Here is a 25,250-nt window from a genome sequence, read left to right on the forward strand (position 1 = left end):
GGGTTTGATTTAATTAATCTCAGCAGGCTTGAAGACAGCCCCCAGGAAGTCAATGGGATAAACTCCCTTCAGACGTGCTAGAATGAAAATGTGAGTTAGCTAAGCTACCAAGTCAATATTTTAGGTGGTGGTGGGGATTTCAGTTACATGCTTTGACCTACCCACCTGACTGTAAGCGCTGACCTTGTAAAGCTAGATCGGTCCTGCTTCTGGGTACCCCTTGACGGCTTCTGGGTCAGCACCCATTCAGGGTGAGCACCATGGATGAGGGGTCAGATTAGAAATAAAGATTAGGAGAGGTGCCTGGGCAGCTCAGTCCGTTGGGCGTCCAAGTCTTGATCTGGGCTCAGGTCATGATCTCACGGTTTGCGAGTTTGAGCCCCACGTTGGGCTCTGTGCTAAGCCTGCTTGGGATTCTCTCTCCGCCTCTCTCTCAAAATATATAAACTTAAAAATAAATAAAGATTAGGAAGAGCAGAAAGAGTTCTTGCTTCCTCCTATGAGATTCTGCTATGTTAGAAGGAAGGCAGACAGCATTCTCTGAGCCCTGGGTATTTTTCCTCCTTTCGAGTGGAGTTAAGAGAAGCATGGATGATGTTCCTCGCGGAAACCCAGAGAGCGGAAGCAAGCACGCATACCCTCTCACTCCTCCTGAGCCCCACTGCCCTGGAAGAAGATTCTAGCTCAGAAAGGAAAGCCTGGAGGAAGGTGACCTTCATCATTCTCCTCCCATCCAAGAGTGAGGTCTACTGAGAAAAGGAGAGACTGGCAGGGGGAGGGAGGGGTGAGCCCCACCCATGCTACAATTAACACTTGACAGACGCTGTGAGCCTGTACTTGGCCCCAGTGCCTCACCCTGGCCTCCGCTGCCACCTGCATTTATGAATGAATGGTCCCTATGTCTCAAGGAGCAGGACACCGTCATTATCCGTGAGCCACGCAGAAGCACAAGACGCTCTGCCCGGCGCACGGCATTTCCAAAGCCGGGTCTGGAGCTGGTGTCGGCCTCCACCCGGCTCAACGTTGGACAGGGCTGTTTATACCCACGCCGGGGGGTAAGGACAGCAGGGGACAGTATGAAGCTAACCCAGTCAGCCTGATTCCCCAAGCTGCAAGTTTATAAATCACTCCTCACCTACACCTTGCCATGACTTGTGACTTGTCATGAAAAAAAACTAAATGAAGCTGCCACTCTTCCTTGTTCAGAATGCCACTGTTTCATTTGCTTAGTGAGGCTGGGCGTCGAAGACTGGAACTTGACGTAATTAGAAGCTCGCTCCGGGTCACACTGGTACGAGACAGCACAGCACTGTGGTTCCATCACACACAGCGCTCTACGCGCACACAAACACACACGTACGTAACGCACTTGCACATCACACATGGCGATCAGGGACCGATGGAGCGGGCACATACGGTCAAGCAGCCGATCCTTTTCTAGGAAGCAGAGGACACGGCAGTTCTGGAAAAGCGGCCTAGGGACACACAGAGAGAGACGCTCTGATGCCAGAGCTGAACTGGATTTGGTGAAACGAGTAGGCTTTGGTAAGATGAGCCAAGCAATCACTGGGGAGTTTAGGTTTGTGTTAGAAAAGTCAAAGGTAGCAAAAGCAGAGAAAACAGGTCTCGCAGATTTTAAGAACATACCATGTTGAAGAACATTCTGCGTACCCTTCCTGGTGTTTCTTGGATCGTTAGCCTCAAACGTCTGAAACCTAAATGTACTTCTCACCGTCCTCATTTTAAACTATATAATTCTGTTGAATATAACTAAAGCCGCCGATATTAATATATCCCCGCCTTCTTTGCTGTTTTCGATGAGGGTTCGGGGGATGTTATTTCAGAAGGATCCATGGAACATTTAAGCAAGGGCAAGTCTTTTGAAGGCCTGCATTTCTAAAGCCTATTCAGTCCGCGGGTAACTGGAGTGATAATGGGAAGACCACACAATGGAGCCTAGTCTTTACCATAATACTGAGCTGCTTGTGTGCTTGCTATACAAAAGTTTCCCCAGTGGTAGATTTTCACTCGGTAATCGGGCAGCAGAACAAATATAGCGAATCAATTATTTCCATCTGAAACACACACTTAAATGTCCCGGGGCCGACCTAACAGTAAACACCAATTAATTGCATATCCTGCTCAGAAAACAAAACCAAACACATAATCTAACTTTTCCACAGAAAGAGAACAAATATCTACACTCGAGATTAGGAATTCACCTACTTCTCCTTTCCTTATTTAGTTTGGCCATCCTCCTAGGACTGACTCTGGACTAAAAGATACTACAAACCCACAGAGTTCAAGCCGCATCGCAGATTTCATTCGGAGGGTACTACCTGTGGACCACTCACTCAAGCCTCCTGGTCCCCGGCAAACTACATTTAAAAAAAATTTTTTTTAATGTTTATTTTATTTTTGAGAGAGACAGAGACAGAATATGAGTGGGTTAGGGGCAGAGAGAGAGAGAGAGACACACAGAATCCGAAGCAGGCTCCAGGCTCTGAGCTGTCAGCACAGAGCCTGATGTGGGGCTCGAACTTATGAACTTCAAGATGATGACCTGAGCCGAAGTCAGACGCTTAACTAACTGACTGAGCCACCCAGGCACCCTGCGGGTGAACTACATTTTAATAACTTGTCAGGATATATTAGAATAATTGTTGCATGGGGTTTGGTTTAATTAATCTCAGCAGGGTTCAAGGAAGGCCCATGAAGTCAACATGAAAAATGTCCTTCAGATGTTCTATTATTGAAAGTTGAGGAACTATGTCACCAAAAAAGACAGTGACAGGGAAGGCTGCAGATATAAATCAAAACCCAAATACTTTACACGTGCTGATAGAGATGTTTGTCCCACCACGGTAGGAAAAGAAGGGATAGACAGACTTGCTAGGTTGGGGGGTGTGGTGCAAAGCAGATGTTCATCAATAGCTGTAGAATTACTAAAACAACCAACGAAGGTTGAATGAACATGCATGACGAGACAGGGAATGCAAAAGACTCTACATCCTTTCAAGCGATGGTTAGAAATACATAATTTATAACATAATGGCATTTAGATCCTACAAAACAGATCGGCTACCAAAAAGAGACCAAGTCTGAAGATTTATTCCAGGTCTGAAAACTGGCATTTAGGTACAAATGATACATTAGAGTGGATACAGAATAAACTGGATTCAGATCCCAACCCAGCGGCTTGCCACCTGCATTAACCTCGGGAAGGCATTACCCTGTGTGTTTCAGCTGCCGTATCTGAAACACGTAGACGGTAATGGTACCCAACTCTCAAGTCATTCCCGTCCATGTTGCAAAGCATTGCTACTTCATGACCGTAGAGTCTGGATCGATTCCAAAAACTCACGTTTTTCCAGACAGAGATGGGAAAACGGTGCCAGGTGCTGGGAAGGCTGGGGTGGGGAGGGCATGCTGTGTTTACAGCGCGACCCTTATATCCTTACAAAGAGGGGGCTTAGACAATCAGATGTGGAGATCCACAGCATTGGGCTATGGCGCCTCTCAACTCTGAGAACAAAAGACAGGACGGCCAGATCTCCCAACCAATATGCATTCAACAATCAACGAGTGTTCGTCATCGACCAGCTGAAACGACCGCCTTTCTCCTCCTGCCATAAAACCATCAGTGCCCGTGCCAGCAGATGTATACCAAGCACTTACCACACGCCAGGCCCTCTGCTAAGCAAGAACGGACTCATTTTACCCTCACAACAGCCAGTCACAGTGGTTCCCACGCTCCGCTGTGCATGGGCAGCTTCTAAGAATTCCCATACCTAGGCCACACCCAAAACCAATCACGATATTTGGGAGTGGGAGTAGGCATCAGCTTTTTTCAAAGACCCCTGGGTAATTCCAACGTGCAGCAAAGTTTGAAATGCCTACCTAAGGGCTGGCCTACCTATTGCCTACATGTTTCAGATAAGGCAACTGAGGCACAGACAGGTGTTACAGAGATAATACGAATTACTGGCATGCAATGCAATGACGCAGGGGGGGGCGAAGAAATTGTGACGATGTACATACGCTGGGCGAAGAAATGCAGGACATGAGGGCGGCTGTCGACCTGACAAAAATCCTACGCAATCCAACCAGGCAGACACAGAGCTACCTTTTGTTGAAACAGTTATCACGGAACCATGAAAGCTGTTTAGGACCGTCTAGAAAGCACGTGTTCTAGAATAATCGTTCTCAAACTCTGGCCTTCTGAAACTCTCAGCACGTCTGACTGAGAGCCCTAGAATTTGCTCTTCTAACAGATCCCCGAGTGAGGGAGAACCCCTGTTTTAGACACCACCGTAACAGGCATAAATGAGACGCTGGGAGCCACAACTAAGCAGAAGTGTTTGAGAGTTCCTAGGGGCACCGAGCTGCAGTCTGTTTCCCCGCCTCTGCTTATTCAATCTGGCCGAGTCTGTCTTTATGCCTCCCTCTGCCAGCTCCTTCCCTAAGCTGTTCACCCCATTCAGCCCAGGCTGTAGTTAACTCTTAAAACAGAGGCTTCCTCCAGGAAGCCTTCCTGGATCCTAGACCTCTCATGTGCTCCCCAAACACCCTGCCCCTAAACTGATCGCTACACCTGCTATACGTTTCAAGACTTTCCTTTCACACATCTACCCTCTCCCGCTGGACAGGAAGGTGAGCCTCCTCGAGGACAGGAGCTGTTTCCGAGGACTCTTTCCACCTGCGGCATCCAGCACGAGGCCCGGCACATAAAAGGTGCCAAGTGTGCGCCTGTGGGCCCGCCATCCCACCGGGAAGGCTGGAAACGGAGCAAAGCTGTGAAGTAGAAGCCGGTTTTCTCATAGCTACAGACGGTCCCAATGTATACACTGGATGTGTTTCAAAGTCCACGTGTAAGTTGTCTTTAGGACTCAGGGCTCATTCACTTCTGCAGCATATGCGGTGGTTAAGCACTAGAGCCTGACCTCAGAAATCTGTTTAACGTGACCGAACTGTAAGTTTAACACTCAAGTACAAGACTGCTCACTGTTTAGATTATATAGAATGACAATCTCTATGAAAGACTGTGATCAAAGTTCCGGTACCAGGAGCACATCTCATTCCTGGCCTCCTGCCCCTCTGTTTTAAGACAATAAAATCTTGGACTCCCTCCCCTTGCACCTGTCCTATGGGATAAGGAAAGTTCCCAGTTTCCCACTTGCCTCCCTCCTCCAACAGTTTCCAGTCTGATCATTTCAGCCCTATATTCTCCTCTTCTCCAAGGACACCTTGCCAACCTTAGAAGCAAACTCCATCACGATGGGATGTTAACGGGGGCTGGGGGGGAAAGGCTGGCTGCCCCCTTCTTCCAGATTAGCCATGCAGAGTCCTCTCGGGACTCCCCAGTCTGGCTGATTCCAGACAGCGAAGACAGGAGGCAGGGGAACGTTCCAGTCCAGAGCTGGCAGGCGAGCGTGGAAGATATTTTCAGTCAGGCACATGGTCCCTGAAATTACAAGGCTGAGTTCTCATTTCTTCCACAATGACACAGAGTGGTCCTACTGCAGGGAAACGGTGGAGGCTGTATCTGACCAAGAAATCAGGTCCTTTGAGGTCCTGATTAGATGAGGTAACAGTCCTACGTCTGGGCCATTTGAAATGAAGACCACAGGATGGGGCATCGCCTGTGTCCACAACTGTGGACATCCGACCACGGCAAACTGCCACCGCCCTGTATTAGAAATATACACGATTGTCTGTTCATTCCGGACACTGCCACAGCTCCCCGGTGCCCTCTCAGGCGGTGAGAAAGCACCGCGTGCTTCACCCGACGTGAAGCAGAGAAGTTCCAGAAGGCCCTGGAACTTCTGTGAGCCCCGGCCCCCCACCCTCGTGCCGCACCTGCACTCCGCAAGCAGGAACCATCACTTTGTAGAAGCCTCTGCGAAACAGTGCTGCCTGAGGGAGTCACAAGCCACAGGGCAGACAGACAAAAGGAAGCGGACGCCCGGATTTCCTGGGCCAGGCAGCCCTGTGCTCCGGTCTCACTCTGGTCACTTACTATGGGGCTCTGGCCATGACAACGTCCCTGACCTCCATCCTCTCAACTGTGAAAGGGGACCAGGAAAACCTCACTTGCTGTTCAGCTGTGACGATCCTCACCTGAACCACAGAACACAGACAACAATTTGAGTGACCATTCCCTGGATTCTCCCAAGGAGGGACCTAACCACCCTTCTCATTCTAGAAGCCTCAGAGGGAAGTTAATTACATACAGCGTATACCTTAGGGCATTAGGGTTTAATTCTGTCAAGAGGGACGGATACAGAATGAGCTGAGTTGAGCATTATGGGTAAAGAATACCCTCCAGGTTTCCTGAGGGTTCCTGGGGGAAGGGATTAAAGGGACAGGAAGGACCCGGAATCAGGAGGGCATGGGTGTAAGTCCCGGTCCAAGAGAAGGGGGGGTGGGCTTGTCAGAGGCAATACAAAAACAGAAACTAACCCGACAGGCTCTCCCCCTTCGCTTCTGTTTCATTTGAGATGCAGGATGGAGGAAATCATGTGAGCACTTTGTGCCTAATGCATTTCTCTCTGCAAATGGAAAATACAATTAAACATTACAGTTACTGATCTTTAAACTGCCATGTATAATATGACTCGCCTCTAGGAAGCAGTGTACGTTTGGTGTTCGCTCTTGGTGTTTTGAAAATAACAAAATTACTTCTTTCTAAGACATCTGAATTGATTAACTTCCGTTGATTTTATGATCCCACGTATGCCATCACGTATCTCAAAAGCAAACATTTTTAAGGGTTTAGCTTTCAGACAAAACACACACACACACACAGAGAGAGAGAGAGAGAGAGAAAACCCCTGACAATTTCCATTCTAAATGAATCTTTCCAAAGCCTCTTAGCTCAGGAAAGGAAGAGGAAAGACGGTTCATTGTTTTCAGCAGCAAGCAGAGAGGTCAACCCACCAAGCCGCAGGGCCAGGCATGGAGAGCCTTGGACCCGAAGTCAACTGATCTGGGATCTAAAGCCAGTTCTACCGTCTTGCTGCTTTCCCTTGGACGCGTCACTTTCTCTCTGGGTCCCAGTTTCCTCACCTGTGGAATGTCAGATCCCTTCCTGCCATCAGAGGATAAAACTTTACCTACAACTCTGCTTCAGTATCACCAAAAAAATATTTGCCTCCAACTTTCAGGAAGGTGAAGACCAACAAGACAGTATTTGAACAAGGCTTTAAGGTTATATAATGAACTAGAAATAAACAAGACTCCTAAAATCACTGGGTTATCAGGGACTCTAGAGGCCTGGCCAGCCAGCTGAAAGTGGAATTGAACTCTCAATGCACAGGAGACAGTTGGCAATGGTCTTTTCTTTCTCCTCGAGTTCCTGTAGCTAAGGGGGCCAGGGTGTTCTCTTAAGGAAGCAGGCTGAAAGTGAGCTTGAAATGACAGTCAGCCTGGTCAGTGTCCCCAGTCTTGCTGAAAGGCATTAGGCATCAGGTTTTCCCCATATACTGTTCTACAGGTAGAGATAGTTTGCCCTCAACTGTTATCAATTGCAGACTAAATAAAGCATGCAAATGATGACCTGGTTTCCAAAGCCAAATTCCAGCCCATGTCTGAGTTCAAAAGTTCCTACCACACGGAAGCTCAGTGCCTGGTGAGGAGGGGTCCACCACTACGTAGCCATGAGAAACTGGGCCTGTTACTTCTCTCAGCCTCTCTGGTCTCATCTGTAAAATGGGGACAGTAATAATATCTATATTCCAAGGAGGAGAGGAGGATTTGTGAGTTATTATTGCATGTAAATCCCTCAAAAGGGTGCCTGGCCCATGTTAAGTGTTTTGGTAAGTGCTACCTAACATTCGTATTGATATCAATGGTAACATAATTCTAGAACTATGTATACGATACTAGAGCAGACAGGAAGATCCTGAAATCCAGAGCACTCCTGGGGAGATACAACTGTCCCCTACCTCCACCTCCTGACCCCTTCAGGGGTCTGAAATAAAGAAGTCTGCAAGGTAACGGACGACTGATTGGAAAAGAAGAAAAGGAACCGACGGATGGTGATGGCATAGAAGAATCACAACCAAAGACAGTGAACCGAGGGGTGCTGTGAGGGCAACAGCAGGCTGTGCTGGCAAAAAGCACCTGTCAAGGAGAAAGAAGTAGTTTGTAAAAAGCAAGAAAGCACCATGTGGGAGAAACTCACGATACAGAATCAGGATGCCCACGCCTGCGTAGCACAAATGGAAAAAATGGATAATCAAACTGGGTGGACAGATGATGGCAAATGTGGGGGCCGAAGGAGGTAGATGAAAATTACAATATGTATAAGAAACAGTCACATAAAACTCTAAAGGATGTGCGGGCAGAGAACAAGGTTCAGCAGCGGGAGGAGTGCATAATTAACACACCAGGAGAACAATGGAGTGAGGAGGTTTGCAAATTGGGGGACGTGAAGGAAAAAGGTGCATTTGTTAAGAAAGGTGGAAATACAAAACGGGAATGAGATTTCTGTGCCTGTTGGCAAAGGAGAGCAAAGAACTGGGACTCCTGGAGGGGGGTTATGGGGAAGAAAACAGGCAACACAGAAAACGAGGTGGGGTGCAGAGAAAACGGGGGGGGGGGGGAGGGGTTGATTTTGATTTTGGATAGCCCTGGTCATAAATGCTAAGTAAATTCAAATTACTGTTCTAACATTATCATCCAACGCTGGGAAGCAACTAACCCGGAGAGTTCTTGTTTGCTTTGGTTTGGTTTGCTTTGCTTTTTCGCACTTTGAGGGAGGGGAGATTTGCTCAGGCTCTGTAACTTTGCACAGTCAGATGGGTGGCCCGCCAGCACAGGTCACCTGAGTTCCCCCTGACGCGGGCAGCAGTGGCGGCTCCTACCTTCCCGGGGCTGGTATGCAAATTCCCTCACCACGTCAACCACGAACGGAACCAAACCGACGCCAGCAACTCCCTCCGATCCACAGACGACAGACGCCGGGTCCCACCGCTCTTTCCCCTGAAATGAGCCCCAGCTGGGACCCAGGGAGAAACTCGCTTCCAAAACCAAGTTCTCCGACCGCATCCCTTCCAGGGCCGCCGGCCGCAGCAGCCCCGGGCGGGCGCTCGCCGCACCGGTCACGCTGCCGGAGGGAGCCGAGCCGGGGAGGGAACACCGGCCGCACCAGGCTCCCCGAACCTTTGTCCGCGCGCCCCGCGCAACCTCGCAGGCCAGGCCCAGCGAGTCGGGAGCGCGAGGTAAAGTTTCAGGGTAATCCCCGAAAGGGTCGTGCAGGAGCCGGCCTCTTCCACGAGCACCGCCGGCACGCGCTTCCCCCGGGCCACGCCGCTGGCGAGCCCGGGGAGCGCCGAGCAACCGCCGCAGGGCACCAACAGGTGGGCAGCGCGGGCGGCCCGACGAGCGGCCAGGAGGACTGAGCGGGGCGTCCCCGGACTACGAAAGCCATCGCCTGGGGCTAATTCCTCTCCCGGGGCTCCCAGCTAACAGCCCTGGACGCCGGCCCCGCGCCCACCCCGCAGAGCCGCACGCCCGGGTGCAGCCTCACCTCGCGTGGGCCCCGCTCGGCGGAGCCTCCAAAGCCAGCGGATCCAACACGTCCCTGCGAACACGGGGCCGGTCCCGGTCCCGCCGGGCTCCCCGGGAGCCTCTGCACCCGTGCGCTGACTCCGGGCTGGCGGCGGGCGGGGCTGCCCCGGGAGAAAGCGCGCTGCTGAATCCCGCCGGCGCCGCAGCCTCCAGGCTCCCCGGGCCACGCCCCCAGCCCGCCCGGCCACGCCCCCAGCCCAGCTCTCCCTCGACGCCCGCGGACGGGCCATCCCTCCAACCCAAGCCACGCCCCCGACCGGCCCTGACCACGCCCCCAGCGCGGGTCTCTGTCCACTCAGGCCACGCCCCCGACCAGGCTCTCCCTCCGCCACCCTCTCAGGCCACGCCCCCCGCCCAGCGACACCCCCCCCCCGCCCCCCCCCGCTAAGGCTGCCGTTGCCTACAGCCCGGCTGTCCCCACCATCCTCCCGGCCATTCCCAACCCCCCAACAGCATCCCCCATCCCCCATCAGGATCACCCCCCACCCCTGCTTCGGCCCTCCTACACTTCTCCCCCACCCCAGCTTTTCTTCCTCTCAGCTACACCCCCAGCCCGGCTCCTTTCCTACCACCCCCAGCGACGCCCCCATATCACTACCCCAGCCGCCCCCAGCCTCGCCCAGGGCGGGAGGAGCCGCCGCGTCGCCGGGGCAACCGCCCCCCCCCTCCCGTCCACTCGCCCCACCTCTGCCTGGGCGTGGAGCGAAGGCACCGTGGCTGCGCGCATTTCCGAGCAAGGGAAACACTAGGTGAGGATTTTTAAACCTACCCTTTTCCCCAGGAACTACGACAAGTCTTATGTGTGCCGTTCAGTGAACCCACTCAAAGCACGACCACCTTTTTCTGTGTGGCTCACGGGCTAATCATTAATTCGCATGAAAACCACAGAGGCGAAGCAAACCCTCCTGTGCTAGGATGAGGACCCCAAATAGTCTGTGAATGTTTACATGCAACTGATGAAACTTATAAAGTAAACATACCCTTTCGAAAGCTGCCAGTTTTTAGGTGATTCATTTGAATGGTTACTATGCGCCAGCACTACTGTAAACATAGATTACTTCTGTCATCAAGGAACAATAACAACTATTTTTAAACTAAGGAACATAAAATGGGGGCACCCGGGTGGCTCAGTCCGACTTCGGCTCAGGTCATGATCTCAGAGCTCCTGAGTTCCAGCCCCGCCTAGGGCTCTGTGCTGATGGCTCGGAGCCTGGAGCCTGCTTCGGATTCTGTGTCTCCCTCTCTCTCTGCCCCTAACCCGCTCACATTCTGTCTCTGTCTCTCTCAAGGATAAATAAACAATAATTAAAAAAAAAAAAAAAAAGAACATAAAATGATGAAATTACCGAATGAAGAGTCAAAATTAACTTTATACTCTTTTAAATAGTGAAAAAAATTGTGATATCAAATGGTGGATACATGTCATATACATTTGTCAAAACCCACACCAAGAGTGAACTCAAATGTAAACTCGTTCCTCATAAGGTATAAATATTGACTCATCAGTTGTAAGAGATGTACCACACTGATGTAAGATGTCAATGGTAGGAGAAGTTGGGGGGGAGTATATGAGAACTTTCCACTCAAACTGCTCTAAAAAAGTCTATTAATTAAAGCACACACATCAAAATATTAATGGCAATTAACTCTGAGTGGTGGAAATGTGGACAAATTTTAAATTTTTTGTTTAAACTTTATTGAAATCCCCAAATTTTCAGCAATGAGCACATATTTTTAAGGCAGAAAAAAATATTACATAAATAAACTGGAAAATTTTAGAGACAGCATGAGAGGCTAATATCAAATATCCCACTTATTTCTATTTTGCATAACTTTAAAAAATCTGCCTGAAGCCCTTACGAGTGTTAAAAATTACATCTATTTTAGTATTAAAAAAAAAAAAGAATCTCAAGGGTGAACTTTTTTTAATGATCTCTTTAGAATTAGCACAAACCTGGGGAGAACATTTTTATTTTTCTTTATAAAAAATCTGGGTCTCAAACAATCACTTCTGCCTGCTTGGAAATCACTATTAATATTTACACGTGACACTTTTTCTAGTGGAGAAAAACATTATACTCGAAACCACGTTCTTGGGGGAAATAGTCCCTGGCCCCCGGATACTTGGATCTCTGCAGAGTTCGAGGTATCTGCTGTCCTGATACCTGGGATCGTAGGCAAGCCTTTTGCCTGAGTTTCAGTTTCCTTCTCAGGGAAAAGGGAAGAAAGCTCACTCTCTGGATTGGTTGGAAAATACCCAACTTTAGCCCATAGAAGACTCCTGGTATCTTAGCACGTACAGGTGCTTGATATTTATGAGTTCCTGTCCTGTAAAACATACATTTTTTAGTGTTTTAATGAGAGTCTTGAGCTCCTGGATGTAAAAGATACTAACCTATTGGAGCAAGGCAGGATGTTTCAAGAGAAACCTCATCCATGTGACATGGAGTGGGGATTGGGCCCTTGACCATCACTAGCTAGAAGCATTAAGTGGATAAATCACCAAACTTCTCTGCATCTCATTTTTCTAACTGGTTAAATGAGAGATTTGGACCAGCGATCTCTCAGCTTCCTTCAGCTTCCATCACTGCATGGGGAATGTCAGTGTGGCTTCTGAGTAAAAAGGTTTAAATCTCCTCCAGTGACCTTTCTCTCGGCCTGCGGGACCAGCCATCACTCACCACCCTGCAAACAAAGCTGACATCTGCCTTCTACCCTCCCCACAAAAGACCGAGTCCCAAGGTTTCTCTGAATTGTTTTCCTCTCTGTGATCTCCTTGGACCAGACTAGCTGCTTAAATTCTAACAGTAGCCAATCCATAGCTTTGACCAAATATTCATGGTAACATCACTGGTGCTTTCTGCAGGGACAGAAAGTACCATTTTCCACCAAGTTTAAGGTGCACTTTTTTCCCCCACATAATTACGTCTCCAAAAGTATAATGTGTGTTTCTGTTAATATTTATTGAGCGCTTAATATGCTGTGTCGTTTACATTCAATATCTCCTTAAAGCCTCAAAGCAGCCCCCAAGGTGCTATTATCATTCTTGTTTTATAGATGGGAAAACAAAGTTCAGAGAAGGGGAATGCATTGCTTATGGTAGGTCCCCCAGCCAGTAAAAAATGATGGGGCCAGGTTCGATTTCATGCTCCTGCTTTTAAACTCTGTGAAGGCGGCTGTATTGAGGCTTCGTCCAGGGTTCTGAAGAAGAATTACTGTCTTCGGTCCCCTGACAGTCCCCACTCCTCAGGGGTTTTTCAGGAGAAGGGATAAGGGAGGAAAGTGTTCCAGACTGAATGTTTATCCCCTGCCCATCTCCCCCACGCCTCCCCCTGTAGTCTCATATGTTGGAGCCTCCATTCCCAGTAAGATGGGTTGAGGAGGTAGGACCTTTGGCAGGAGAGAGGGTTTAGATGAAGTTATGAAGGAGGGGCCCCATGATGGGGTTAGTGCCTTAATAAGAAGAGAATTCTGGGTCTTACCTTCTCCTTCTGCCTCTCCCTTGGGAGGACACAGCAAGAAGGTGGCCAGCTGCAAGGCAGGAAGTGGGGGCTCAGCAGACACCAAATCTGGTGGCTTATCTTGGACCTCCCAGCCTCCAGAAATGTAAAACATAAATTCCTGTTGTTTAAGCCGCCCAGTGTGGTCTTTTGTCATGGCGGCCAAGCTGACTAATACAGAAAGGAAACTCCTTTCTCCTTGTTTTAGATACTTTTTCTTTAAGGTTCTTCCAAAAAGTAACCCTCTGGCCTCGGGCCCCACCCTCTACTGCCCAAGAAGTGGGAGAAATCCATTGGTCCACCTAATTTATTAATAATTTATTAAAAGCACAGGATTCACTCTTTTCGAACCTCTCCACCCAGACTACTCCAGAGCCAGACTGTCACCTGGACAGGATACCTGATGGTTGTCATCTGACTTCAAGGCGGTGGGGGCGGGGGGGGGGGGGAGGGTGGGGCAGGAAGAACATGCAGATAATATTAGTAAGAACTCTTCGCACAGACCCAAAGTCACAGTCTCTACCAGACTTTATCAGGAACATCACTGACATTTTTGTCCTCATCTGTCAGTCTCCTGCATCTTGTTTCTTAATTGGTTGTGAAGGCAGAAAGGGAAGGAAAGAGGGCTCGGCTGGCCCACAGTTGTCCCTGGGGTGGAAGATAAAGCCTGAAAGGGCATTGGCCTCTTCTACCCCAGCGCTGCAGCTTTGAGAAAATTGTCTAACCTCTCTGTGACCTTCTCCTTGTCTGTGACACACTCTGGTAAAGATCAAGTGTGATAATATATGTAAAGTCCTAGCTTACTTTCTGGCACATGGTAAAATGCAGATAAAATGGTGGATGTCATCATTGGTCAGAATGGATAAGAAAGATTTGCTGTCGTTAATTTTACAGTTTATCAGAGCAGACGTCTCTCTAATTTAAGCTTTCTGGGATGACAGAATAATCTTTGGTAGGGGCGCCTGGGTGGCTTAGTTAAGCGTCTGACTTTGGCTCGGGTCATGATCTCGTGGTTCGTGAGTTCGAGCCCCACGTCGGGCTCTGTGCTGACAGCTCAGAGCCTGGAACCTGCTTTGGATTCTGTGTCTCCCTCTCTCTCTGCCCCTTCTCCACTCATGCTCTGTCTCTCTCTCTTTCTCTCTCTCTCTCTCCAAAATAAATAAACCTTAATAAAAAATTAAAGAAAAAAAGAATGATGTTTGGTATTTGTCACATTATTTGGGCACATAAGTACCTATTTGGGGGAGGGTAAGGAGTGCCCAACTGATTCGGACAGAGAAAGAAAGGCATTTTCCCTATTCTTTGCCCAGGGGCCGGCTCCAGCATCGGTCTAGGGTGCCCTCTCTGTGTGCTCAGCCAAAAGGATGCTGGAGGAAATCCGAAGGATCTGGAGAAAATATGATGGGCCAGGTGGCCATAAGGAAGAGAGGAGAATGGGCAGTAACACCATGTCCCCACCTTCCTTACTGGCCAACCAGAATCTGCACAACGCCAGTAGTGTGAGGGGTGAGTGGCTGCTGCAACAGCCCGACTCCCACGTGGTTCTGAAAGCTCTTCAAGACCCCTCTGCCCCTCTCCCAACCGTGAATCCGGATTTCCAGGGTGTATGTTGACTCGACTGAGGCGGACAGTTTCCAAGAGCGGTTCCCCACAAACGCAGCCTCTCTCTCCGCCTCAGTCAAGCAGCTCCTGAAACCCCATCGTATCACATTGCCATGATTGAGCCCCTCCTCTGTCAATGTTTGCCTCATCGCTCTGGCCCCTTCGTTGTGTCACAGCGCGCCCTTGATCCTCCCCACGATGCGATCTCTACCTTGGTGATGGGGCCCTGGCTGCGGAGGCAGGCAGCTGCCATTGCGCCCCCTTTCACCTTTCACTAGCTGCGTGGCCTTGGGTAAGCTCTCCTGAACCTCAGTTTCTTCATCCGTAATGTAGAAATAATAATGCGTGCCCTGTCGTGGTAGGGATCACATGAGACAGATCTCTGCGAAGACTTTAGAACCGCCAGACCTACAGAGAGTATGTAACATGAACGGCTGCTAAGAGTACACGCACAGGCAAACCCAGACCTGCCTGGTGACCTCCAGAGTCTTGCTCAAGGCTCACCTCAAGTTCACGTCTTTGAAGTCTTCCCTGACTTCCCTAGGTGGAGTTTGTTACTTTCCATTCTGTGGGACCCTAAGACCTTAGACACACTTCTGTTTTAGTGCTAACCAAAGACATTATGAGCGCCCTGAGGCAGTGTGTGTGTGTGTGTGTGTGTATTTATATATATAATTTTTTAATTAATAGTCTTTTTTAGAGCAGGTTTTGGTGTATAGAAAAATTAAACAGAAAGTTCAGAGAGTCCCCACATACCTCCTTAGGTTTCTCTCCTTGTTAATAAACATGTGGTATCAGTGTGCTACGTTTCTTACAATTGATGAGCCCATATTGACACATTGTTATTAACTGAAGTCCATAGTTAATGGCAGGGTTCACTCTTCCAATTCAACACTTCTGTGGGTTTTAATAAGGCAGAACCACAGTTTCACCCAGAATAGTTTCACAGCCCTAAACATCCCCTGTGTTCCACGTGTTCATTCCTCCCTTCTAACTGCTCTCTCCACCATCTCCACAGTTTCGCCTCTTCTAAAATGTCATATAGTTGGAGTCATACAGTATTTAGCCTTGGCGAACATTAATTACCCTAAGACTTCAGACACAAATGTGTTTCAGCACTGATCAAAGACATTATGACCTCCTTAAGGGCAGACATTTTTTTTCTTTTACTTTATTTATTTCCTTTGGGATCTCCCACATTACTAGGTACATAGTAAGTACTCGGTCTTCAACAGTATAATAATAATAATAATAATTAATAATAATAATACACTTTAGATGTTAGTATATGCTTTAAAGCATATTAGAAACATAAAGAATGAAAATTTTTTTTAAAAAACCAGTTTCTAAATTCAGGGTTCTGACAGTCTAGGCAGGCATCCAATTCTTTTTGGCTCATTTTTATAAGTCCTATTAAAACAATAATTCTTTTCAACTCCAAAATTCTAAGCAAACTCCTAATAACCACCATAGCCCACAACTATAATTTTGAGATGAATCATGTGACCAGTTTTGAATTTCAGCTCTGACCAAACACTTCCAGCTTAAAACCCAAGATAATTCTTTTTTCTTCCCCCCACCAACTTCAAAAGTAAAGGAGAACAAATGAGAGAGAACAAGATGATTCACTGTTCACTTAGAAGTAGACTGTGAATAATGAGGAGCAGGTTAAGGAGACAGTTATAGTAAATGTTAACAGAGGGCTGCTTTCCAGACCAGAATATTAACTGAGGAATATTCACAGTAAGTCTCTAGATCTGGGTAGCGAGGGAAAATGAATAAATGGATGTGCCAGGGAAAGGAACTATGATAAGAGAATCATACTCCTAGAGTTTAAGAAAACGGCAGTAAAGGCATCCACTGACCAAAGTCAATTAGACTCCAGGGTTCCGGCACCTGCTTGGACTTACTGTATTGCTGGAGACATACAAACTGCCCCCTGAACACTTTGCAGAATTAAACTGGAAATGTTTACAAGTAATAAAATGGAAATGTCTCACCATCACTGTGAGAGCCGCCGGTCCCTGCCTCAGAGTAGACTTCGATCTCTACCTACGTCTTTTCATTCAGTCTTCAGGGTGAGAGCACAGGTTTGGTAGAAGACAACTGAATTTGGACCCCACCCCTGCCACTTAGTAACTAAGTGACTTAGAGCAAGTTACTTTATATCTCTTAGCCTTAAATATTTAAAAATTGAGGTATAACTTAGATATGGTACAGTACATAAATCTTACATGTATAGCTGGGGGTGTGTGTGTGTGTGTGTGTTGGACAGACCCCAAGGTGACCCACCATGATGCCTGCCTCTTGATGTTTCTGTCTTTATGTAAGTCACTCTACCGCTACAGACAGAATCTGCGATTTCCACCCAACCAATGGAATATATGGCACGAGTGATAGGATATTTTATTATATAAAGACCCCATTCTAACAGACACTCATTGTTGGCTTGGTGAAGCAAAGTGGCCCCGTTGGAGAGGCCCATGTGGCAAGGAACTGTGAGCAACCTCTAGGACCTGGGTGGGGGCAGGCATTCTCCAGCCGATCGCCATACAAAAGCTGGGGCTGTCCGTCATACTGTTGCATGGAAGTAAGTTCTGCCAACAACTTGAACGAGCTTGGGAGCAAGTTCTTCCCCACTCAAGCTTCTAGATCACAACACAGCCCAGCCACACCTTGATTGCAAGTCAGAGCCAAGGACCCATCTGAGCTGTGCCCAGACTTTTGATCCATGGAAACTGAGAGAAAATACCTATGTGTTGTTTTAACCCACTTAAGTTGGTGGTGATTTGTTTTCATATCACAGAAAACGATTGCAGTATCAGTGTAACCACAAGGCTGATCAAAAGATAGTATATCTCTAGCACCTCATGTGCCCTCCCGGTTAGCAATGCCCACTACCCCAAGGACAGAGATGATTCTAACCACCATCACCATAAGTTACTTCTGTTTGTTTTTGAACGTCATATAAGTGGGATCATGCAGTATGTATTCTTTTGTGTCTGATTTCTTTTCTTAACACTGTGCCTGTGAGCTTCATCCACGGTCCATGTAACAGTAGTTCATTCTTTTCTATTGCTGTGTAGTATCCCACGGTTTGCACATACGAAGTCCTGTTCATGGTGAACAATTAGGTTGTTGCTGTTGTTGGTTAGTACGCTTCCAGGAACATTGTTGAATGTGCCTGTGCTAGAAAAAAAAAATTAGACCCAGGAGTGGAATTGCTAGGTCACAGAGTTTACATGTGTTTACCTTGTTTCATACTGCCAAATATTTTTAAAGGTTTACGTATTTATTTTCCTTAATGTTTTTATTTTATTTTTGAGAGAGAGAGACAGAGCGTGAGTGGGGGAGGGAGAGAGAGAGAGGGAGACACAGAATGGGAAGCAGGCTCCAGGCTCCGAGCCGTCAGCCCAGAGCCCAACGCGGGGCTCGAACTCACAGACAGTGAGATCATGACCTGAGCTGAAGTCGGACGCTCAACCGACTGGGCCACCCAGGCACCCCTACATATTTATTTATTTATTGAAAAAATTTTTTTGACATTTATTTATTTTTGAGAGAGACAGAGACAGAGACGCAGACAATCTGCAGCAGGCTCCAGGCTCTGAGCTGTCAGCACAGAGCCTGATGCGGGGCTCAAACCCACAAGCTGCAAGATCATGATCTGAGCTGAAGTTGGACCCCCAAGCGACGGAGCCACCCAAGTGCCCCAGGTTTATTTACTTTTGAGAGAGCGTAAACAGGGGAGGGACGAGGGGGGGGGGGGTGGGGGAGAATATCCAAGATTGGCTCCATGCTGGCAGCAGTGAGCTCAATGTGGGGGTGGAACTCATGAACCGTGAGACCGTGACCTGAGCTGAAGCGGGACGCTCAACTGACCGAACCACCCAGGTGCCCCCAAACATTTTTTCAAAGTGGTTGTATCAGTTTACATTCCCACGAGTGACAGAACAGACTTCTGGGTGCTCCGCTGCCCTCATTAATACTTGGTATTGTGTTAGCCTCAGAAGAATAGGGATAACAAGAGGATCCACCACCTAGCGTTGTGAACATCAAGTGAGAACATATGCAAATGTCCTCATAAAATTGAACTTGCTTGATTAATAGCAGACATTTATTTTCTTATTGGCTTCCAGATCACACAGGTAGAAGTGGCTGGGCCGGGATTCAAACCCTAAGGGAGAAATTCCAAACGCCACCCTCTTTCCACCACACCTTCTTCCACTAGGCCACTTCCCAGACATTTTTAGTGGGCATCAATCCCCACAAATAGTTCAAAATGATCTCTTTTTCTTAGACCCCATTCTCCTCCACAGATCCCCAGGAAGTATGTGTTCTTTCTACGTGACATAAAACACAAATAGAATTGCAGACCCACAATGTGGAGGGTGTCTGCGATTTCTTTTACAGAAAATGCCCACGCTCTTTATTGCCACTTTCTGTGGCGCGTTCCCTCCACCAAATACCTTCTGTTGAAAGTGGTCTTGGCTGCCTTTGTGGGTTTCTTCGTCTAAAGAGCTTACTTTACGGTTGGTCCTAAATTGTCAGCTTCTTCACTTTCCTGCCCCACACTAACAGACTACTTGCTCTGTTATTCCCTCCTTGCCTACACGACAAGAACAAGTTGCATCCATAAATGAAGGCAATGAAGTGGAAGGTGAGGATTGTGCGGGTGGCAGCGAGGGAGAAGCTGGTGAGGCGGGCCATGCAGCCCAAAGACAGGACAGTAGGTGGACGGTGTGGCTCCCACATCAGAGGCTCCAGGACCACACAAGAGCCTGTCTGGAAATCCACACAGCTGGTCTAGCATCCAGGCTCATTTGCCAAAGGGCTGACATGTTTGTAACGCACTGGAATGTTTCTTCTAATGTTGATTTCATGTTTGTGGAGGAAACACTGCAGATGGAATAAAATCAGATTGAGGACAATGTCTAGGGAGGATGCCCCAGTCTCAACTCAGAGAACATGATTAGACATGAGAACAGATGTAATACAGATTTTTCTTCTCACACACATATTCAGGATGGTCCTTTGATTTGCACATCGCCTTTATCACATTCAACTACACCGTGTGTGGAAATTCAGAAAAGTTAGCAATGAAAATATTACAATTTAAGATGTAAAAGTGAGAAGGAACGCAGAGAACCGACACTAGGCCCCGAACCCGGGGGAAGAGACAAAACTGTTTCAAGACCTGTAACTTGCTCCAGGACAGGGGCAGGGAGAGGCTCAGAGGCCGCGGAGTCCTAACCGCATCCTCCGCAGAGTCCCGCAGCGTCACCTGCGCCTTTGGATGGCAGGCTCTGCTCTCCGCCTGTGCTGGCTGTTTCTGACAGGTTCACCAACCTTTCAAAACTAGGTCTTCCCCAAGAGCTGAATCATGACTCTCCAGCAACACACCCTTCTCTTCTCTCTGCTGCCCTCACGCCGGGCCACATATAGCAACTGAGTTAGTCAAGCATTGCATATGTAATGCTTAGTACTATTAAAAACTATAAGGGTAGAAAAAACAGTGACGTCTGGTAATGTCCATTTAATACTATGTGCCAGGTTCTGTTTTAAGCATTTTACATGTTTTTACTCCTTTGATTCTCGGCATAAACCCTATGGGGTGGGAACTGCTGATGTTCCCACTTTACAGATGAGGAAACCAAGGCCTCACCAGGAGGTTGGAAACTTACCCAGGAAGACACATAGCTGGAATGTGAAATCAGACAGTTGACCTCCAGACCCCACCCTCTTACAACAATGTGCCTCAGTAATGGACATTAACTTCTAGGAAGTTAAACAGAACAAAACACCACAGAATCAGAGACTAAATATGAAAAATCCGTCAAAGGAAATTAGATGTTCAGCAGACTACCAGAACACAAAGGTTTGGTGCTAAGGAAGCACCTACTAAAGAAACAGTAAGTAGAGGGGCACCTGGGTGGCTCAGTCGGTTAAGTGTCGACTCTTGATTTCAGCCCAGGTCATAATCTCCTGGTTGTGGGATTGAGCCTGCCTCGGGCTCAGTGCTGGCAACACGGAGCCTGCTTGGGATTCTCTTTCTCCCTCTCTTTCTGCCCCTCCCCTGCTAGTGTCCACGCACGTGGGCTCTCTCTCTCAAAAAAAAAAAAAAAAAATAGTAATAAAATAAACAACTAGAAACGTACGTGGAATAAGTGAAGGCATATTAGGAATGGTAAGAAATAATAAACAGACACGTGATGTCATTTATTAAAATTATGGAATAATCCGGGATTCACTGTATATGCATGCACAATTTGAAACATTTTTTATGCAAAGGAAAAGATAAAACAAGCTTTGTTTATACATAACATGATCTCTTATTTAGAGAATCTGGTATATTCTACAAAACTAAAGACTATTAGAACTAATCAGTAAGTTTAGGAAGGTTGAGTACCCTGGATCAATATACAATTAACAGTTTCATTGCCATACACTATCAACAAATCAGATTAAAATTAAAATTTAAAACATCTATATGATTTTTTTTTTTTTAATTCCAGGGTAGTTAACACACAGTGTTATATTAGTTTCAGGGGTACAATACACGGATTCAACAATTCTATACATTACTCAGTGCTCATCATAAGTGTGCTCTTATCATGTATTTCCCATGAATACATGCCCATCACGTATTTCACCCCCCTCCCCCCACACCTCCCCTCTGGCAACCATTAGTTTGTTCTCTATAGTTAAAAGTCTGTTTTTTGGTTTCTCTTTTTTTTCCCCCTTGTTCATTTGTTTTGCTTCGTAAATTCCACATGCATGAAATCAAGTGATATTTGTCTTTCTCTAACTTGTTTCACTCAGCACTCTGCTCTAGATCCATCCATGTTGTTGCAAATGGCAAGATTTCATTCTTTTTTATGGCTAAGTAATATTCCTTTTATATACATCACATCTTCTTTATCCATTCATCTAACAATGGGCACTTGGGCTGCTTCCAAAATTTGGCTATTGTAAATAATGCTGCAATAAGCATAGGGGTGTATATATCCTTCCAAATTAATGTTTTTGTATTCCATGGGTAAATATCCAGTAGTGTGATTACTGGATCATATGGGAGTTCTATTTTCAATTTTTTGAGGAACCTTGTAGTGTTTTCCACAGTGGCTGCACCAGTTTGCATTCCCACCAACAATGCACAAGCATTCCTTTTCCTCCACATCCTCACAAATACTTGTTTCTTATGTTTTTTTTATTTTTGCCATTCTGACAGGTGTGAGGTGATATCTCATTGTGGTTTCGATTTGCATTTCTCTGATGATGGGTCATACTGAGTGTCTTTTCATGTATCTGTTGGCCATCTGTCTTCTTTGGAGAAATGTCTGTTCCTGTTCTCTCCCCCTTTCTTTCTTTTTCTTTCTTTCTTTCTTTCTTTCTTTCTTTCTTTCTTTCTTTCTTTCTTTTTCTTTCTTTCTTTCTTTCTTTCTCTCTCTCTCTCTCTCTCTCTCTCTTTCTTTTTTATTAAGGGAGCCTGTTTTATTGTTTCATAAACTGATGTGTGACAAAATTCTTTGGTCATTAATTTATTCAGCAATTGTTAAGTGAGCATTTACTCTGTAGTAAGTACTGAAATCTACTAATTTGATTATGATTTTTTCCCACATAAATTTATTGTGTTTTATTGTGTGTTTATTGTGTGTTTTACTTATGTTTTATTTTTTTAAAATTTACACCCAACTTAGTTAGTATATAGTGCAACAATGATTTCAGGAGTAGATTCCTTAGTGCCCCTTACCCATTTAGCCCACCCCCCCCACACACACACAACCCCTCCAGTAACCCTCAGTTTGTTCTCCAGATTTATGAGTCTCTTCTGTTTTGTCCCCCTCCCTGTTTTTATATTATTTTTGTTTCCCTTCCATTATGCTCATCTGTTTTGTCTCTTAAAGTGCTCATATGAGTGAAGGCATATGATTTTTGTCTTTCTCTGACTAATTTCACTTAGCATAATATCCTCCAGTTCCATCCACGTAGTTGCAAATGGCAAGATTTCGTTCTTCTTGATTGCCGAGTAAAACTCCATTGTATATATATATACCACATTTTCTTTATCCATTCATCCATCAATGGACATTTGGGCTCTTTCCATACTTTGGCTATTGTTGATAGTGCTGCTATAAACATGGGGGTGCAAGTGTCCCTTCGAAACAGCACACCTGTATCCCTTGAATAAATGCCTAGTAGTGCAATCGCTGGGTCGTAGGGTAGTTCTATTTTTGAGGAACCTCCATACTGTTTTCCAGAGTGGCTGCACCAGCTTGCATTCCCATCCCCATTTCTAATTGCATTGTTTGGGTTTTTTCTGGTGTTGAAATGTATGAGTTCTTTATATATTCTGGATACTAATACTTTATTAGATATGTCATCTTCTGTTGTTCAGTAGGTTATCTTTTACTTTTGTTGATAGTTTCCTTTGTTGTGCAGAAGCTTTTTATTTTGATGTAGTCCCAATAATTTATTTTTGACTTTGTTTCCCTTCCCTCAGGAGACATATTTAAAAAGATGTCATTATGGCTGATATCAGAGAAATTACTGCCTGTGTTCTCTTCTAGGATTTTTATGGTTTCACTTCTCCCATTTAGATCCTTAATCCATTTTGAGTTTATTCTTGTGTGTTTCTTACAGAAAGTCATCCGGTTTCATTCTTTTGCATGTAGCGATCCAGTTTTCCCAACACCATTTATTGTTGAAGAGACTGTCTTTTCCCATTCCATATTCTTGCCTCCCTTGTGGAAGATTAATTGACCACATAATTGTGAGTTTATTTCTGGGCATTTTATGCTGCTCCATTGATTTATGTGTTTATTTTTTGTGCCAGTACCATTCTATTTTGATTACTACATTTTGTAATATAACTTGAAATCCCTCCGACTTTTCTTTTTCAAAATTGTTTTGGCTATTCAGGGTCTTTTGTGGTTCCATACAAATTTTAGGATTGTTTGTTCTAGTTCTGTGACAAATGCTATTTGTATTTTGATAGGGATTGCATTAAATGTATACATTGCTTTGGGTAGTATGGACATTTTTTACAATATCCATTCTCCTCATCCATGAGCATGGAATATCTTTCCATCTGTTCATGTCATCTTGAATTTCTTTCACCCACATTTTATAGTTTTCAGAGTACAGGTCTTTCATCTCCTTGGTTAAGTTTATTCCTGGGTATTTTATTCTTTTTTGGTGCAATTGTAAATGGGATTGTTTTAATTTCTCTTTCTGCTGCTTAAAATTATTAGTGTATAGGAATGAAGAGGATTTCTGTACAGTGATTTTTGTATCCTGCAACCTTACTAAATTCATTTATCAGTTCTAGTAGTTTCTTGGTGGAGTCTAGAGTTTTCTATATATAGTATCATGTCACCGCAAACAGTGAAGGTTTTACTTCTTCCTTACCAGCTTGAATGCCTTTTGTTCATTTTCCTTTTCTGATTGCTGTGGCTGGGACTTCTAGTATGATATTAAATAAAAGTAGTGACAGTGGACATCCTTGTCTTCTTCCTTACCTTACGGGAAAAGCTCTCGGTTTTTCACCACTATGATGTTAGCTGTAGATTTTTCATATATGGCCTTTATTATGTTGAGAAATGTTCCCTCTAAACCTACTTTGTTGAAGGTTTTTTACCATGCATGGATGTTGTACTTTGTCAAATACTTTTTTCTAAATCTATTGAAATGGTCATCTATTTTTTATCCTCTTACTGATGTGATGTATCATGTTGAGTGATTTGCAAATACTGAACCATCCTTGCATAAATCCCACTTGATCATGGTGAATGATTTTTTTAATGTATTGTTAGATTTGGTTTGGTAATATTAGGTTGAAGATTTATGCATCTATGTTCATCAGAGATACTGGCCTGTAGTTTTCTTTTTTTGTAGTGTCTTTATCTGGTTTCGGTATCAGGATAATGCAGGCCTCATAGAATAAATTTGGAAACTTACCATCCTCTTCTTTTTCTTGGAATAGTTTGAGAAGAATAGGTATTAACTCCTCTTTAAATGGGAGAATTCAACCATCTGGTCCTAGAGTTTTGTTTGTCGGGAATTTTTTTTTATTATTACTGAGTCAATTTCATTGCTGGTAATTGGTTTCTCCATCCCCTCGCTTTCAACCTGCACGTGTCTTTAAGTCTGAAATGAGTCTCTGGTATGCAGCATGTAGATGGGTCTTGGGTTTTTTTTATCCATTTCCATCACCCTATGTGTTTTCATTGGAGAGTTTAGTCCATTTACATTCAATGTAATTATCAACAGGTATGTATTTGTTGCTATAGTTACTTGTTTTATGGTGGTTTTTGTAGTTCTTCTCTATTCTTTTCTTTCTTTGAGCTCTTCTCACAATACATTGGCTTTCCTTAATGACATATTTTGATTCCTTTCTCTATTTTTTGCAGATCTATTACTGGTTTTTGATTTGTTGTTATCATTAGGTTTATGTGTAATACTTTCTGCTTATAGTAGTCTATATTAAGTTGATAGTGGCTTATGTTTGAACCCGTTCTTTATTCCTCTCCCCACCATGATTTAGGTATATGGTATCATACTGCATGTCCTTTT

At 45.6% G+C, this 25,250-nt stretch overlaps 1 protein-coding gene and 1 long non-coding RNA gene across 8 annotated transcripts in view; one reads left to right on the forward strand and one right to left on the reverse strand.

The window, feature by feature from the left end:
- The window catches only part of SPATA13 (spermatogenesis associated 13), a 340,694-nt gene that overhangs the window by 135,341 nt on the left and 180,103 nt on the right, over positions 1-25,250 (reverse strand). The window contains exon 1 of one of the 5 annotated variants that reach the window (XM_027064552.2): positions 9,533-9,761. The exons of 3 other annotated variants lie outside the window; for them this stretch is intronic. Coding sequence is in view for 1 of the 2 variants with exons in the window: in XM_053208220.1 (XP_053064195.1) it covers positions 6,463-6,495 (33 nt within the window). In the remaining variant the exon portion in view is untranslated. Of the gene's footprint in view, positions 1-6,462; positions 9,510-9,532; positions 9,762-25,250 lie in introns of those variants that run through there. One more of the 5 variants, XM_053208220.1, reaches the window with a different exon arrangement.
- Positions 9,964-25,250, forward strand: part of LOC106988934 (uncharacterized) — a 29,060-nt gene continuing 13,773 nt past the window's right edge. Inside the window, exon 1 of one of the 3 annotated variants that reach the window (XR_008292796.1) lies at positions 9,964-10,322. This is a non-coding gene — a long non-coding RNA (uncharacterized LOC106988934). The remainder of the gene's footprint in view (positions 10,323-25,250) is intronic. The other 2 variants (XR_008292800.1, XR_003421941.2) reach the window with 2 other exon arrangements.

The sequence above is a fragment of the Acinonyx jubatus genome, chromosome A1 (assembly GCF_027475565.1).
Source record: "Acinonyx jubatus isolate Ajub_Pintada_27869175 chromosome A1, VMU_Ajub_asm_v1.0, whole genome shotgun sequence".
Taxonomy (NCBI): Eukaryota; Metazoa; Chordata; class Mammalia; order Carnivora; family Felidae; genus Acinonyx; species Acinonyx jubatus.